General features: G+C 41.5%; 1 protein-coding gene across 1 annotated transcript in view; it reads left to right on the top strand.

Annotated features, from left to right (window-relative positions):
• The window catches only part of Rxfp1 (relaxin family peptide receptor 1), a 116,002-nt gene that overhangs the window by 35,876 nt on the left and 62,450 nt on the right, over positions 1-17,676 (top strand). Inside the window, exon 2 of the mRNA XM_034500702.2 lies at positions 4,032-4,169. Within this exon, the coding sequence (XP_034356593.1) occupies positions 4,032-4,169 (138 nt within the window). The remainder of the gene's footprint in view (positions 1-4,031; positions 4,170-17,676) is intronic.

Raw genomic sequence — 17,676 nt, 5'->3', positions numbered from 1 at the left:
CCAGAGCCTTTGTCTTGGCTTCTAAATATGATCCAACCCTGGGAAAAGCCAGAACTCAGAGACATGGTGGATTATAGAGATGCAGCAAGAAAAATAGATGATTATAAATATCATTCAGTGTCGCAAAGCATGGAAGTCCTCCAAACCCAGTGAATTCTACTGAGGCTTGAGAGAATTGAAGACAGCTTGAGGTTGTTACCACGGCCAGACATGGTGAATTTTGAGAGAGGGAAGGCAGAAAGCTGGCTCCGCAGGTTAAGGCACTTATCACCAGATGAGTTACTGGAACCTACTTAGTGAGTCCACAGAGTTGTCCGCTGGCCTTCACACATGTGCTGTGGTAAATATGCCCACTCATACCTACATTACATACACACATACACAATAATGATTTCTAAAAGCAACGAAAGTGGATCCAGATAAAACTAAAGACATAAATTATCTCAAGGGACAAGTCCAAATTAGACCCTTTTGCTTAACAGATATTTGGGAGCCACAGCTTGAACAGAAGCTGAGGATTCTGGGTAATGGTAAATCAGTGTTAATCTGATTTTTGACGGTTAAGTCATGCCGTGGGAGAATGTCTTTGCTTGTAGGGAATATATATCAAAGTGTCTATGGGTAATATCAGGTGAGCACTTTATGCTCACATAGTTCAGGGAAATGGAAAGATTTTTATCCTAAATTTTCAAGTTTTCTGTCGGTTTGACAATTTAGAATTCTAAATTAGCACTAATCTAATAAAATATTAATTATATTTTAATTATAACATAATATCTATGACATAATTCTAATGTATCTATTGAATCATAATGTTAAGAAAATAGGCTAATTTCATGGCACTGTCATTGAAAATCTGTATTCGTTAATGAATATAAATTTAAATTTAAGAGATACGATGTAAGCTGGGAATTTGTCTCGGCAGCAGAGTGTATGTTCAGCATTCCAGAGGCCCTGTGCTTAACCTTGGTACCGCTAACAACACAAAGATCATAAAAACAGAGTAGTCGCCAAAGCAAGTGACTCAGAACATTCAAAGCGGCAGCGTGAACAGACAACCGTGCTCATCCAGCTAAACTTTAAGCAGTTGCTGGGGCTGAATATTGACAGTTTGTTGTCAAAGAAGTTTATTTTAATTTTTAATCTTGATCTTTAAAGTTCAATTTTTAAAGTTTAATTAAGAAGTTATTAAAAATCAATGTCAACACAAATGTGCTTTTGGTATCTCTGTTCTGGGATACACAATCCTTAGCTTCTAATGCAGTTTAATCAATAGTTGGGGGAGATGATGAGCTGATTAATTTGAAGATAGCTTCCCAAGTGAGAACACTGTTCTCAGCACAGTGTATGACACAGGAGTTATGATTCCTCTGCCAGGTTTCTTTCGGGGGGGTGGGGGTGAGGCTGCAGATGCATGTGTGTAGGTCTGTACAGCAGAATGCACATGAGTGCAGGTGCCCACAGAGGCCAGTTGGTTCTCACTGCAGCTGGAGTTATAAGCAGTTGTGAGCCACCCAACATGGCTGCCTGGAACTGAGCTCAGGTTCTCTGTAAGAGCAATGTGCTCAAAGCCACAAAGCCATCTCTCCAGGTCTTAGAGCCTAGTTTTATGTCTAGTTTTAGCATTACAATTATGCTGAATGCACATTTACACATATGCCAGAATCCCATTTGCCAAGACCAAGAAGGAACTATGCCGTAAATGACAGGCAATGATGTGTGTCGGTTCATCTTGTCTAACAAATGCACCACTCTAGTGGAGGACTCTGATGGTGGAAGAGGCTCTGCTTGTGTGGGCGTGGAAACATTGGGAGAAAGGTACCCTCAATTCTGTTTTCCTGTGCAAGAAAAACAGCTCTAAAGACTAAAATTTACTTCTACCTTCCTATGTAGTTTCCTTCAAAGTTGGAATAGGGTAAACAAATATTCTCAAGTATCTGGACCTTTCCATTCTTTCACCAGCTTCAAGACAAAGGCACTAAGTTCCTATGTTTACTCCACACACTCTTTTCCGCGTATCTATGGACAACTGTTACTCCCTGTGTGCATCTCTAATTTTCCTATTCAGCATGTCCCGTTCCAAACCCTTCAAGAGGCAAACAATGTCAGTGACTTTGTTACAATGTGTTCTTTCATGTGTCATCATAAGATGAAAGCAGAATACGGAAGAGGATTCGAGAGCCGAGCTATCCGAGAGCCTTTGGTTAACTGCTTTTAGTTTAAGTTGGGGTCTAGCAGGGCCAAATTAGTGTGCCCGACTCTTTGGAGTTCCAAAATTCCCATAGTCCTCTTTGTTTTATTATGTGCTCATAGGGGTATATATCATTTAATTTTAAGTTGATTTGGGACATTCAGAACTCATTACCTCATAAAAACATAATTTCAAATAGTAACTAATTTTCTATCAGTTGACAAATATTTACCTAGTAAGAGTAGAATCTCACCTAGAAGTAAGGCAGTCTAGTCTGAGGCAGGAATTCCAGCAAGATTGGAATTCTAGCTCTCCAAGGAAAAGGTTAAAAGAGAGAATGGTGCCTTAGGGGTCCCTGGAACTACTGAAGTATGAGACTAGGAAACGCTGCTGCAGATGGGAGATGGTTCTGTGGGTCTCTAACAAACATTGTGATGGGATGGTTCTGTGGGTCTCTAACAAACAATGTGATGGGGAATGGATCTGATGCTGAGCTGAGTAAGAAAGCTGTATGTCGAATGTCAAAGCTCAGGGTGAAGGATGGAACTGAGAGAGAATGTGCCAACTGTCTCGACACAGCCCATCATATCCCAGGACACTGAGTAAAGGTGCATCCTGGCCCCTGGCTGCTCCAGGTACTTCCATTGTCTCTTCTACCTGTATGTGTGAAATGTGACTCCAGCCTAGGCTATAACTCCACCGTCTTTTAGTTGGATCTCCACAATCTCCTCAGAGGCAGCCGAGAGCCCACCCTCACCCTCTGAGACCTATGTCGGTGCTCCAGCAGCCAAAAGAATGCTAGGAAAGCACATGGTCTCCCTAGCTGAAGGGCCAGGTCCACCTTCTGTTTCTCATGCATTTTAAATAAAACCCAAAGTCTTCTCACTTGTCTGCCTCCTCAATCTCAGCTTAGGCCACACACGCCTGCTCATTGCGCTCCTCTGAACCTCGTTAAGGTACCTCATCCTCAGCCTAAACCTACTTACCTCTACACACGCCCTTGCTCATCCTCCCCCACCCCGACCTCACACACACACACACACACACACACACACACACACACACCTACCTCCACCTGCTGAGCTGGTTCTCCTCTTTGTTTTCCTCTCAGTTTACTCAGACCCATTTCTCAGAACAGTTATGCCCATGAGAGCTCCGGTTTCATTTCTTGGCAGTATCCATAGTGCAGGAGGAGCTCAGAGTTCTACATCTTCATTTGAAGACAGCTAGCAGAATACTGGCTTCCAGGCAGCTAGAATGAGGGTCTTAAAGCCCACACCCACAGTGACACGCCTACTCCAACAGGGCCACACCTTCTAATATTACCACTCTCTAGACTTAGCATATAAAAACTATCATACAAGACAAAGCAAAAACAAACAGAAAAAAAAAACCAACTAAAAGTTTTTTATAGAAGAGAGAAATAGAACTGAAGTTAAAGTGTGAGCATCCTTTAATTAAAAGGGGAGCTAAGAAAACCTTCCCAGAGTTGGAAGCTGGAAACAAAGTTTAGTGGTAGAATGCTTGCCTAGCGTGCAATAGATCATAGGTTCAATCCTCACTACTTTGACACTCAGAAGGATGTGGACAGCAGACAAAGAAATAGGGGTTGGTAAGAGAATCCTAAGAAAGGAAGCTGGTAAGAGCTTCCTAGTCAGGCAGAGGCGCTGAAAAGCAGCTATAGCCCTGGTAATGGCAATGCCAGGTTTCCACGCTAACCAGACAAGGGAACACCGTGCGGGAGCTGTGACAGACCTAACTTGGGTGCTGCATTAGTATTAACCTTTCCAATGCTACATTACCCTTTCCAGCTGTCACATTTCTCTCCCTCTTCCCTCAGTCGCCCTTGGAAGTGCACAGGATGTCGGTTGTCCCCTTGGCTCCTTCCCTTGTGGGAACATCAGCAAGTGCCTGCCTCAGCTTCTTCACTGCAATGGTGTGGACGACTGTGGGAACCAAGCTGATGAGGACAACTGTGGTGAGTGAGGAGCTGAATCCCAGCCAGCGAGGCCTGGCTGCTCTAACCAGAATAAGACCTGAATTCAGAGTACATGTTGACAAACAGTTGATTTGCCTCAGTATCTACACTGTCTGTTTGTTGTTTTGAAGTACGGTCCACCTTAAAGCCTAGGCTGGTCTGAAGCTCACTAAGAAACTCAGGCTGACCTCTAATGCAGCAACACAATCCTCCTGCCTCTGCTTCCCCTGGTCTGCTATTATAGTGATGAGATGCCTGTGGGTTTTTTTAGTGTTAGCCCCAATAGGTCAGAAAAGTAGTTACTTGGCACAACCAAGTTCTTTAAGCCAATAAACCTGCAGAGCTCGTGTCTTTGAGGCTCAATAGTGTCAAAATGGAGAATATGGTCTCCCGAGACTGAACCTGGGCACCAAATTAGCCAATTATGCAAACTTTTTTTTAATATGCAAACTTTTGAGAATACTTCTTGACCTCTGTGTGCCTTGGTTTTCTCATTTTTTAAAGGGTTTAATGATTGTACCTCAACTCTGAGACTTTGGGGAGATTAAAAGATTCAGAAAGTGGCAGGGATACGACTAGGGTTCACAGCGTGTTAGATACTGTTGTTCTATTCAGTACAGCTAGGGAGAAAATGGGAAAATTCCTGAAAACAAATGTAGGTAAATGGAACTTCCCTGGCCCAGCAACGACCTGCCCCACGGCCTTACAAGGCCAACAAGTGAGGCTGTTCACCAAGTAGAATATTTAGGATTATAGCAGTTGAGATTTCTGTTCAAATTTCTGAAACTTTAAAGTACAAATTTATCAAAACAATTTGATACCAGCCCAGAAGCTGCAAAACTAATCTGTTCATCAATACACAAGTTAAGAATATTCTCACTTGTGGGAAAATATGGTACTATTTTTAGATGCCAGAGATATACCTACAGCGCTAACATTGGAAGCACTGTGTAATTGATGAGCCTATGGGAGGCCTTGCTGCCCCAACTCTAGATGTTAAGTTTTTATAAAGCACCACCCTGAGTGAATTACGCTTTTTAAAAAAATAAAATAAAATTAGAGGGAGATCAACCTAAAAACTCCATTCTGGGTAAGCAAAACTTCAACCAGCTTATATTATAAAACTGATGCTTGAACCTAGGAGAAACAGGTCATTTTTTGTCAGTGCATCTTATAATCATAATCAAAACTAAATCATCTTCCTAAGGGAGCACAAAGTGACTGTTTTCACCCAGCATCCGCATGTGGGAATCTCCGGGGCAATAGCCAAGTCTCCAGAGCATTCACAACTTCCTAAGCCTCCTCTGGCTGAACCTTTTGCCTGGGATAAAGTGCCAAATACCAAGCTGCACTTCTTCTTACTTTGTGACACCTGCCCTCTGTTTAACTACTGTGCCAAGTGGATGGAACTGAAGGTCTGCTTTGGGCAAGCATTCATCTATGGAACCACACCCTCCAGCCTCAGGCTTTTACAGTTTGGTCTGATTTAATTTTGTTTCAATACCTTGCCCTGGTTGTATTTTCAGAACTCAGTTTGGAACACTCGCTCTACAGTGGGAGACACTTAACCGATGAGTGAGGACTACTCTTCCCTTTGAGTTAGAGAGCAGCAAACATTTTAAATAACAGCATTTGCTAAAGTAACTGAATATTGCACAGTTCTTAAAGATTACAATGTAGTGGTGGTCTGCAGGCTGCCAGCCACTTCTATCTGCACCTGTTTGTTATTTGGACACAGTCCTAGGTAAAGTCCCATCAAGTGGAATGGTTCCAGGAAGCAGAAGCTTTGGTGGTTGTCTCAAATTCACCAGTAAAAACAGCATAAAGGAAACTCCTATTTTGGTGGTAACCTTAAAGACACCATATGAAGAAGAAGAAGAAGAAGAAGAAGAAGGAGGAGGAGGAGGAGGAGGAGGAGGAGGAGGAGGAGGAGGAGGAGGAGGAGGAGGAGGAGGAGAAGGAGAAGAAGGAGAAGAAGGAGAAGAAGGAGAAGAAGGAGAAGAAGGAGAAGAAGGAGAAGAGGAGGAGGAGGAGGAGAAGGAGAAGAGGCGGAGGAGGAGGAGAAGGAGAAGAGGAGGAGGAGGAGGAGGAGGAGGAGAAGAAGGAGAAGAAGAAGAAGAAGAAGAAGAAGAAGAAGAAGAAGAAGAAGAAGAAGAAGAAGAAGAAGAAGAAGAAGAAGAAGAAGAAGAAGAAGAAGAAGAAGAAGAAGAAGAAGTAGTAGTAGTAGTCATGGTCCTTGTGGTAATAACTCTTAGTCAGGTGCTTTTCTCAGACTCCCCAGGCAGCAGCTCAAAGACAATAAGGCATTCCATACCACTGGCTCAGCCTCCAAGATTTCTATTTCAGTGGTGATATGAAGGGTGGTGAATGACTCTTCTTCTCTTTTTTTAGAAAAGGACTATAAAAGAGTACTTGTGGACACAGGTTGCTAAAGAAATTAAATGAAGGCTAGAGTCATGGCTTAGCAGTTAAGGTCACTTTCTACTCTTGCAGAGGACCCAAGTTCAGTTCCCAGTACCCATGGCAGGCGACTCAGAAATATCTCTAACTCTAGCTCCAGAGGATCTGACTCCCTCCAAGGGTAGAACAAAGGGGGGTAGAGAGAGGAGAGAGAGAGAGAGAGAAGAGAGACAATTTTTAAAGAGAATTAAGTGAGGTGTTATATGGGAGATGTTTAGCAGATAAATACAAAGCATTTGCTCCACCCCCAAGTTTCACACATGAGAACGCTACCCTCCAGCAATATTAAAATGTTAACTCTGGTCAAAGCTCTAAGATGGAGAAGTATGTGTTGTTGTTGTCTGTCCAGGCTAAAGTAGGCTGAAGGCTCATAAAGAGCAGTAGAATTTCATCACCATCTGTTGAGTCAGGTGATAAAAACTAGGAACATAGTTATTTTTGACTCCTGTTGTTCTAATTTCTTTGGCCAGCTGTGGCTTTTTTTTTTTTTTCTTTTTCTTCTTCTTTTTTTTTTCCGGATATCTGGATAATTTATGCTCCCAAAGCTGCTCATTTTTAAAACATTCATATTTAAATTCTTGCTAATGCTAATTAAATTAAACCAGAACTTTGGTCTTTTCAGAATATATAAACTTCATGCATATTTGATGAAGCCAAATTAGATATATTTCTAACTGTGTAAAATAAAATTTATTAGACTATATAAATGAGATGAATACACAGGTAACTTTTAAAATGATCATTGGCAATTAGAAGTATATTGCCAAGTAAAACATCCTTTTTTAGTAGAAGACATTTTTCAAAAAAAAAAAAAAAAAAAAAAAAAAAAATCCAAGGTAAAACTTAACTCAAAATCCCAGCATTCAGGAGGCACAGGCAGACAGGTCTTTGTGAGTTGGGATCCAGTATGGTCTGTAATGGTAATGACTGACTAAAAATGTGTTGACAGGATCCAGAATCATCTGGGAGACAAACGTCTGGGAACATCTGTGAGGAGATTTCTAGATGGGGTTAGTTGAGGTGAGATCAGCCACCCTAAACATGTAAAGCATCTTTCCATGTCTGAAGCTCCAACTGAATAAGGGGGAAATGAGCTGTGTGCACGTGCCAATTTCTCTTCCCTAAACATAACTACAATAGGACCATCTGCTCAGACTCCTGCTGCCGATTCCTGCCACACCAAGTTGGATTGTACCCTCAATCTGTGAGCCAAAAGAAGCCCTTCTTTAATCACTTTTGTTTTGACATAGCAATGAACATTAAAGACAACTAATACAGGCTCTAGAGAGATTGGCTTAGCAATTAAAAGCACTTGCTGCTCTTCCAGAAGACCAGAGTTTGATCCTCGAGCCTTCACCAGGAGGCTAACAACTGCCTGGAATTCCAGCTTCAGGAAATCTGTTTTTCCTTCTGGGCCCGGGCACATACACATAATTTTGTTTTAAGTAACTAGTACAGAAAATAGGTGCCAGGAAGTGGTATCTTTGCTGTGATTAACCTGACCCATGGTTTATAGGCTTTTAAAACTGTTCTGTGGGAGGAATGCAGAAGAGTTTGCAGGTGCAGGATTAGGAAGTCCTGGATTACTGTGAGCAGAGCTTAAGGGGTCATTCTGATGGGAGGCTGAGAGACCAGAATGCCAAGGGAAAGGGGAACAATGGAGACCCAGCTTCTGAAGTTTTCGAAAGGACAAGGCTAGAGGTCGTTTTGGAAGAGGTGCTGACTTCATTCTGCCTGTGTCCCAATCTCAACTCTAATCCAACCTCTAAGATGTCCAGGTATGTGCTGTTACTGTCTGCCCATGTCAGAATGGTCTGGAACATTCAGGAAGAACAGCAGAACGTCATCATCATCTGTAGAGCAAGGTGATAAAAAAAAAAAAAAAAAAAAAAAAAAAAAAAAAAAAAAAAAAAACTAGGAGTTCTACTGAACTCAAGTAATGGACTTTTTGATGAGCAAAGGATCAGATCAGGCTGTAGCATGACTACTTCTCACTCCCTTGCTCAGGTCTACAGGGAAAGAGAGAAGAAAGACATGGAAACTGAATCCTACAAGGAAAGGAATGTCAGCACATCTGAGGCTGTGGACAAAGTGTAACAGATGCATTTTAGTATGTAAATTGACAGGCACCATAAAAGATAACCATCATGTTCTGCAATGGAACAGTAGGAAAGGTGCCCTGGACAGGATCCTACCCAGTAAAGCCTCCAGCTTGGAAAACACAAATTAATTTGGAAGGAGAGAGCATAAACTAAGAATGCTTAGTTCTTTGCTCTAAAGTGATCCCCTAAAGAAGAATTACTTCAGAGTCAGCAGCACAAAGCCATGGCTACAGCCATAGTTGAAGGGAGTCAGAGTACACCTGGAGCTGGCAGCAGAACTTGGCAGCAGCATCTGTGTGGTACTGATTCTGTAGGCATGAAAGATGCAAGAGTGAGGGAGTCATGTAGGCTTGCGGCAAGATCCTTAAAAGTGGATAGAGCCATCCAACATGCGCTAGGGTTAGAGTCCCTATAAGGAGATTCTGAAAAATAGTTGCATGAAGCTGGAAAGGGAAAGCCTTCATTGCAGTGGAGACTTCAAGATGTCAGAGATGCCACTAAGGAAAGCTTCAGGCAGAGAACAGAGACAGCACAAGAAAAAAATGTGTATGCTACAGGTGGCAGAGCTGGAATAACAGTACTAATATAAACCCCTTTGGAGCCCAGATGATTTGGTCAAAAGTCCTAGTTGCCAAACAGTAAGCTGCAGGATTTGATGTTTTCCCTACTGGGTTTTGGTCTGACTTGGGTTGCCCTTCCCTTTCTACGTCCCCATTCTTCCCTGTTAAAATGGAAATGTTTGGTATGCACCACTGTATATTAAAGGTGCACATTGTTGTTCATTTTTATAATAGTAGGTCATAGTTAAGAAATTGTCTTGAGTCTTAGACAAGACTTGGATTTTGGACTTTTAAACTGTGTTGAAACTGTTTTTAAAAATTTTTTTTAAACTGTTTTGTAATTGGACTAGATGTATTTTGTCATTATTAGATGGTGATGAGCCTATGGGTACAAAAATTAGGAGTGGCTTCAAATTAATATATTTGTGTGTCAAGCTTACAAGAGATAGATTTGCAGTGGTTAACCCTGATTCTCAACCTGAAAGAGTCTAGTATTACCAAAGAGGGCAGTTTCTAGGCATGTCTGTGAGGTAGTTTCTAGACTGAGTTAATTAAGGTAGGATGATCCACCCCAATTGTGTGGATACCATAACATGGGCTGGGGACCCAAACTGAATAAAATGGAGAAAGTAAAGTAAGCACCAGAATTCCTCTTTGTCTGTGTTCTCACCATAGATGCAAGGTGACCAGTGCCCTTAATCTTCTGCCATGACTCCCAAGCCATGATTCATTCCCTTGAACTGTGAGACAAAATGCACTCTCACTTCTTTAAGCTATTTTTATCAGGAATTTCATCCAACAATAAGAAGAGTAACAAACACGATAACCAAGTCTGAAGAACAAAACATCTGATACAAAATCATTAAAACATTATTAAACCATTACCATTAAACCATTAATCCATGATTCAAGTGAAAAAAATACATTTATAACCTTTCAGTTGGGAAAAATATGAGAAAAATCCCATCTTTCTAAAAATTTAAGGAACATAGAGATTCTATATGTAATTTACTTAGATTAGACAATTATTGTCTAATTGTATAATTGATGTCTGATTACAATCAGACATATGTAGTTATTTAGATAGAAAAACATAATTCTCCGAGTTCATGTATTTAACATAGTTCCCATATAGCTTCTGTGCTTTTTACCATGTGTCACTAACACAGTTTTCATCTCTCCTAGGCTTTTCATAAACACATTCTGAGTACAAGCCAAGCAAAATTCCAAAATCATCAAAGCAGGAATTTGGTGTGTCAGTTGCATAGAAATCTTTCTGGTTTTGAGACAGAACAATCAGACATTTGGGAGGGCATGCCTGGGTAAACACCAAGGGAATTTGATTACAAAATATTGACGGCTCTCATGAAGAAATCATGTTATGTTCATTTTAAATCGAGTGCCAACTCAGCAGTAAATGTGTAAAGTTAAAATAGCTTCCAATTCCTGAGTGAGGGCTGTAGTTAAAACTCAGTGGTAGCTCTCTCTCTCTCTCTCTCTCTCTCTCTCTCTCTCTCTCTCTCTCTCTCTCTCTGTGTGTGTGTGTGTGTGTGTGTGTGTGTGTGTGTGTGTGTGTGTCAGATCTCATATATGTATGTATGTACACATATGATCAATTTACCACAACTAGATTTCCACTTGAAAGAGCTCTGCATTTCCAATAAACTGAGCCAATACATAAAGCACCTCCCTCCCACTTCAACTACACCACCTTATTCCAAGGTTGGCTGCTCACTCTACTATGGAAAGTTCTTCTCTAGACCAAAATCATCACGCCTGTCCTTGCTAGACTTGCTCATTGAACATCCCTTACCTTGTCTACACCTCTGCAGTCATTGAGTCATCCACTGAAATGGAATTAAGACAGCTTGACTGTTTCCACACTAGCATTTCTGTAAGCCATAGAAGAAATGGAATGAAACCTCTTCCAATATATTTGGAATGGTGTACAATAGTGAGACAGTATCCAAAAAAGTTATGTGTCCTCCTGGAACCTAAAATGCAACTTATTCAGAAGCAGGGTCTCTGAAAAGACAATAAAGATGAGGATCAAGACCATGCTCATATTTAATCATTAGGAGAGACCCAAAAGCCAAGGAGAGTCTCTTTGTAAGAAAGAGAGAATGACTACAGAGGTGTAGTAGCCATGGACAGAAAGAGGCAACGGCTAGAGTTTTGCCAGCACACTAGAAATAAGCAATAGCCCAAAGGGGCAAGAGAAGATCTAGAACCTTGGGAGCATGAGTAACTCTGCTGACATTTTGAGTTTAGATGCTGGCCTCTAAAACCATGAGATAATTTAATTCTATTGTTTCAAGCCACCAGACTGTAGGAATTTGTTACAGCAGTCAAGGCAGGGAACACGAAATAAAAAATAGAAAAAGGTATTCCCTCTATAGAACTGAGTCCCAGTCCAGATGAACACAATCTGGATTCTAGACACTATTTCCAATGAGTCAACCTTATACCTTGCTGCACATGGCATAAACTCCCTGATGATAAGTTCTCTTCATGCATAATTGCCCTATACTTGAAAAACATTTTTCTGGATACTCTATATTGTTTTATCGGATGATAAATCATACATAGCCACAAGGGAGGCACAAGGTAGGAAGAGGGAAGAATATTCCTTACAGTCATAGAGACAAGAGGCAGAGGTCCCCACACAGAGCACCCAGGAAAGACATCAAGGTGATTACAGGACAGACAGGAGAAAGAGAGAACCTTAGACCAGAGTTTTTTGTGAGACCTCCATTGGAAAGGAAAAGCAAACTGAACAGGCTAAGGTTGGATAACTTCAAAGGACTCCACATGGCCTACCAAGTGGTCCTTGGATGTCTCTAATCTCCCTGTACCTAGGCTTGGATGTTTCAGGCAGAGAAAGTTGTCCACTATGTCTATGGACCAAATAGATGAGCTACTTTGTCTCCAGACTGGTTGTTTCACATGTAATTGGATAAAATCTGTTTTTCATTATTAGACGGTCATGAGCCTCTCTCACAGCTGTGTTCTTTGTTCTCTCTGAGAACTGTCTGGGCCCTGAATAGCCAGCTGTCTCCAGCCAGAAAGGCTAGTAGCATAACATTACTGGGCACATTCACACCAAAATTAGTATGTGGTACCACAGATCTTTGTGAGATCAGTTGCGAATTCTCTGCCTTTCTGCTCACAGGCAGACACACAAAAGTGAAATAACAAGTCATCAGTAACCAGGAGTCAGCTTTGGCAGCAGAGAGAAAACTGCACTGTGCTTCTCTGGGGAAACTCCCCGCAAAGACGGGAATGATTGCTTATGGAATTTCTATTGCAGTTGTGTGTCAGCTTCTTGACCCTATAACCAGATCCTAAGAAAATTCATTAAAAAGAGACGTTTAAATTTGGCTCACAAATGGCTCACATACCAGTTGGGCCCAGCCCAGCCCATGGGTTCTGGTCCAGTCCATGACTGATGGACCAGGCAAAAGCACATGGCAGAGTCCAACTGTTTGCTTCATGTCCAGAAAGTAAAACGCAAAAAGAAAGGGATGACAGCCCTCTCGGGGGCTACATGCCCAAGGATCTGTAGACTTCCAACTAGGCTCCACCACACAAAGATCCCATTAGCAGCACCCTTAGGGCCAGGCCTTTGAGTGCTTTGGGAGATAGTCAACACTTAGACCTTAGCAAGCTCTTTCTAGATTTTACCTTAACTGCTTCTCCTTTGTGCCTCCCTCCACACATCAGTTGTTAACAACACATTCTATTTGCCAATATCCCTATGCACTGGAAAGCCCATATTTAAATAGCTTTCTTATGATTCTTCTTACTCTCTTGGCAGTATGTAATTTTGTCTAATAAGAGGTATAGCTAAATTATCTTCTATGTCTGAGTACTTGTGTGCCAGACACAATATAAGTCCTTCCTATGATTCCTTTCATTTTATCCTCGCTGTAATTAGATACATTGGAATGTAGCCATTCTATAAATAATGAAAATAAAAATGCATAAAGATTACGTAAACCCCTTGATAACACCGTTTTGTCAAAATCCCATCCCATTTGGCTTAAATTTTTTTTTAAAGGAAAGTATTTTTTAAGTTTCTTCTTAGAAAAGTAATACATGAGAAATTAGATATGCCTCCAAATTTAAAATGGCCAGAATGAATTGATGTTTTTATCATAGTTACTAAATATAAAATACTAGTCTAAGTCTGTATTTTGCTTGCCTCATTTAATCTTCCTGACAATCTTTGAGAGAGGAACTGTTCCACTACCTTTCAAGTGGGGAAATTGAAGCCCTGTACTATGCATGAACTGGGAATGTCAGCTCACATTCCCAAGTGAATAACAATCTTTATTCATGCAAACCTTCCTCTGTGCAAAGGTTGTTGCTATTACAAGCATCCACCCTGCCAAGAGCCAGAAACCACTTAAAAGTTTCATCCATTTCCCTTCTTCTGGGATTCCAGATGAGCTCGTGAATCTCTGTGGTGCCAGGATACTATATGGGGTCCACAGGGACGGAATGTCTGGCTGGCTGTCATCATGTGAAACCACAGGACCCCCTGAGATATGCAAGAATCAATCTGGTCTTCTGCCATAAACACCTCTGAATAGTCACTAGCTTGTCACAGACACCATCACACCCATCTCCTTTGCCTACATCCTTAGCCCTCCGGGGATGAAGGGAAATAGTTTACTGTTCCTGAGATAACTGTACCCCTAGAGAACTTTTGTGGTCATGTTCACGCTCAGCTGCCTCAGCCCTTGTAGCTATTTCTGCTCTGCTGCTCCAGTGTCAAGCCAGACTCTGCAACAATTATCCAATGATCCCAGGCCACCCTGCTCCAGAATCCATTGTGGAAAATATGATCCCAGAAATGGGAGACCCTTAAACTGTTCTTTTCTGGCCCAGGTTTGTTGTCTACTTTCTTTGTGACCAGAAACGCCCAATGCTTCCCTTTAATATGCTTTCAAAGTCATTGTCAAAGGTCAGACTTCAGCGTTTGAAAATAAAGTTCCGGGAATTTAATTCCTTTGTGAACCTTTGAACTTCTGTATCATCTTTTTTTTTTTTTTCAGATAATACAAGTGTGAAAGCCTAGCTCCCTAAAACAGGAAAGGGGTAGAGAGCAAGGAATTTAAAAAAGAAAAACTTTTAACACCACCAGAGTGTATGTCTGATGCTGGCTTGGCATTTACTAATCTATGAGAACTAGATAAACAGAGTCTATTTTGGGGTGTGATGGTGATGATATATATTTTTTTAATAGGATTAGAAAATGGAAGTACATTCAAGGACTCTTAATGCTAATTTGTCCTGCATTTAAAATTCACAAACACTAAATATTCTATAGCTTTTTAAATCAGCTTCTTATGTTTCTCTCACAGGACAGCTGTGCCCAGAGGTGTGAGCAAGAGTCAGTTCCCATTTCGGGATACTACACTAACCTTGGTAGTTTGTCTTTTTTAATATTAAAAACAAAGAAGGGGAAGTGATATTGGTCATGATTCTGGTATTAACATATGATCGTGCTTGGGTATTTGTATCTTCTGTGGGGCTGAGAATTGATCCAAGGGACTAACGTGAGTGAGTGCTCTCACTGAGCTATGACCCAGCCTTCATTTTACTTTTAGCTTGAGACCTGACCCCACTAAGTTTCTCAGACTGGCTGTGAACTCACTCTGCATCCTATGCAGCCATTAAACTTAGTCTCCCCTAGCTGGATTTACAGGCCTGCACCACCATGCCAAGATTACAATCATGTACTTTATGTTAAAAACTAATTGGTTTTACATTTAACAGTCTCAAAAGTGTAAGTAGCAAAACCCTTGGCTTTTCTTAAATTATCAGCCCGATTTTCACTTCCGGTATGTTTGTGTGTTTATCCAACAATGTTCGGAGCCAGGCACAGTGGAACCCAACTATTGTCTCAGATACCTGAAAAATTAAGAAGGAAGAAAACTTGAACCCAGGCATGAGGCCAGCGTAGGCAACAAAATAAAACCTATATCAAGATAAAATATGTAGCCAGTCTGGGCCCAGGAACTGAGCAGATCTTGGGTGGCAGCTCTGCCCCCAATCACACAGAACCCAGAGGAAGCGGGGCTACCAGGAACTCTAACCCTGGCAGTTGCAGAAGCAACGTTCACCCCAAACAGGGAGTAACTGGGACCCACAAGGATCTAGGAAGTCGCTCCCTGCCCGGAGCACTGGTTCCTTCCGGTCTGGGCCGGAGCACTGAGCAGATCTTGGGTGGCAGCTTTGCCCCCAATCTCTAAGAACCCAGAGGAAACAGGGCTCCCAGAGCTCTAACCTGGGCAGCATCCTGTCTGCACTCGAGCACTGAGCAGATTCTGGGCCCCAGCTCTAACCCCAGTAGTTACGCCAACCCCACAAAGTTCTGATACAACCAAGATAATAGGAAAGACAGGCTCCAGTCAGGGACAGGGCAGATAGCACTAAGGAGATACAGACGGCAAAAGGCAAGCACAAGAACATAAGCATCAGTAACCCAGGGTACTTGGCATCATTAGAACCTAGTTCTCCCACACTAGAAAGTCTTGAATTCCCCATATCACCAGGAAAGCAAGATTCAGATTTAAAATCACTTCTAATGATGATGATAGAGGACTTTAAGAAGGACATAAATAACACTCTCAAAGAATTTGAGGAGAACACAGGTAAACAGGTAGAAGCCCTTAAAGAGGAAAAACAAAAATACCTTAAAGAATTACAAGAGAACACAACCAAACAGGTGAAGGAATTGAACAAAACCATCCAGGACATAAAAATGGAAGTAGAAACATTCAAGAAATCACAAAGGGAGACTACTCTGGAGATAGAAAACCTAGGAAAAAAATCAGGAGTCATAGACACAAGCATCACCAACAGAATACAAGAGATAGAAGAGAGAATCTCAGGTGCAGAAGATACCATAGAAAGTATCAACACAACTGTCAAAGAAAATACAAAATGCAAAAAGTTCTTAACACAAAATATCCAGGAAATCCAGGACACAATGAGGAGACCAAACCTAAGGATAATAGGTATAGATAAGAGTGAAGATTCCCAACTTAAAGGGCCAATAAATATTTTCAACAAAATTATAGAAGAAAACATCCCTAACCTAAAGAAAGAGATGCCCATAAACATACAAGAAGCCTATAGAACGCCAAATAGACTAGACCAGAAAATAAATACCTCCCGTCACATAATAATCAAAACACCAAGTGCACAAAACAAAGAAAGAATATTAAATGCAGTAAGGGAGAAAGGCCAAGTAACATATAAAGGCAGACCTATCAGAATTACAAGAGATACTATAAAAGCTAGAAGATGCTGGACAGATGTCATACAGACCCTAAGAGAACACAAATGCCAGCCCAGGCTACTATACCCAACAAAACTCTCAATTACCATAGATGGAGAAATCAAGATATTCCATGACAAAACCAAATTTACACAATATCTTTCCACAAACCCAGCATTACAAAGGATAATAGCAGGAAAGCTCCAATACAAGGAGGGAAATTATACCCTAGAAAGAGCAAGAAAATAACCCTCTTCCAACAAATCCAAAAGAAGATAGCCATGCAAAGATAACTTCACCTCTAATAACAAAAATAACAGGAGACAACAATCATTGTTCCTTAATATCTCTTAACATCAATGGACTCAGTTCCCCAATTAAAAGACATAGGCTAATGGACTGGATACATAAATGGGAATCAGCATTTTGCTGCATACAGGAAACCCACCTCAGTACAAAGACAGACTATATCTTAGAGTGAAAGTCTGGAAAACAATTTTTCAAGCAAATGGTTCTAAGAAACAAGCTGGAGTAGCCATTCTAAAATCTCTAGCCCGAGAACACAAAGGGGGGATTCATGGCTCCACCTGTATAGGTAGTTGAGGGTGGCCTTGCCAGGCATCAGTGGAAGTGGACAGCCTTGGTACCTGAAAGTTTGGATTCCCTAGTGTTGGGGAATTGCAAAAGCAGGGAGGCGGGAAGGAGAGGATGGTGGGAGCACACCCTCATAGTAATTGGAAGGGGGGAATGGGGTAAGGGGTTAAGCATCAGTGGAAGTGGAGGGCCTAGGTGCCTAAAAGTTTGGATTCCCTGATGTTGGGAAATTTGAGAGCAGGAAGGCAAAAATGGGAGGATGGTGGGAGCACACCCTCATAGAAACTCCCAGAATTATATGGATTAGACATGACAGAGGCAAGCTGAGAAGACCTGCTTGAACCTCTGATGTCCTGAAATTCCAGCTGGACACAGTGAAGACAGTGTCAGAGGCTTATCAATTTACTCTTCCCCCAACCCCTCTTCTAATATCTCAACACCCATAATCAGCTTGAAGAAGTTAATGAAGAGTCGGCGCCCCTATTCCCTGGGCTTGGGAA

Source organism: Arvicanthis niloticus, chromosome 4 (genome assembly GCF_011762505.2).
Source record: "Arvicanthis niloticus isolate mArvNil1 chromosome 4, mArvNil1.pat.X, whole genome shotgun sequence".
Classification (NCBI taxonomy): Eukaryota; Metazoa; Chordata; class Mammalia; order Rodentia; family Muridae; genus Arvicanthis; species Arvicanthis niloticus.
Note: the sequence above shows the minus strand (reverse complement) of the source record. Positions and strands in the feature narration are given on the sequence as shown.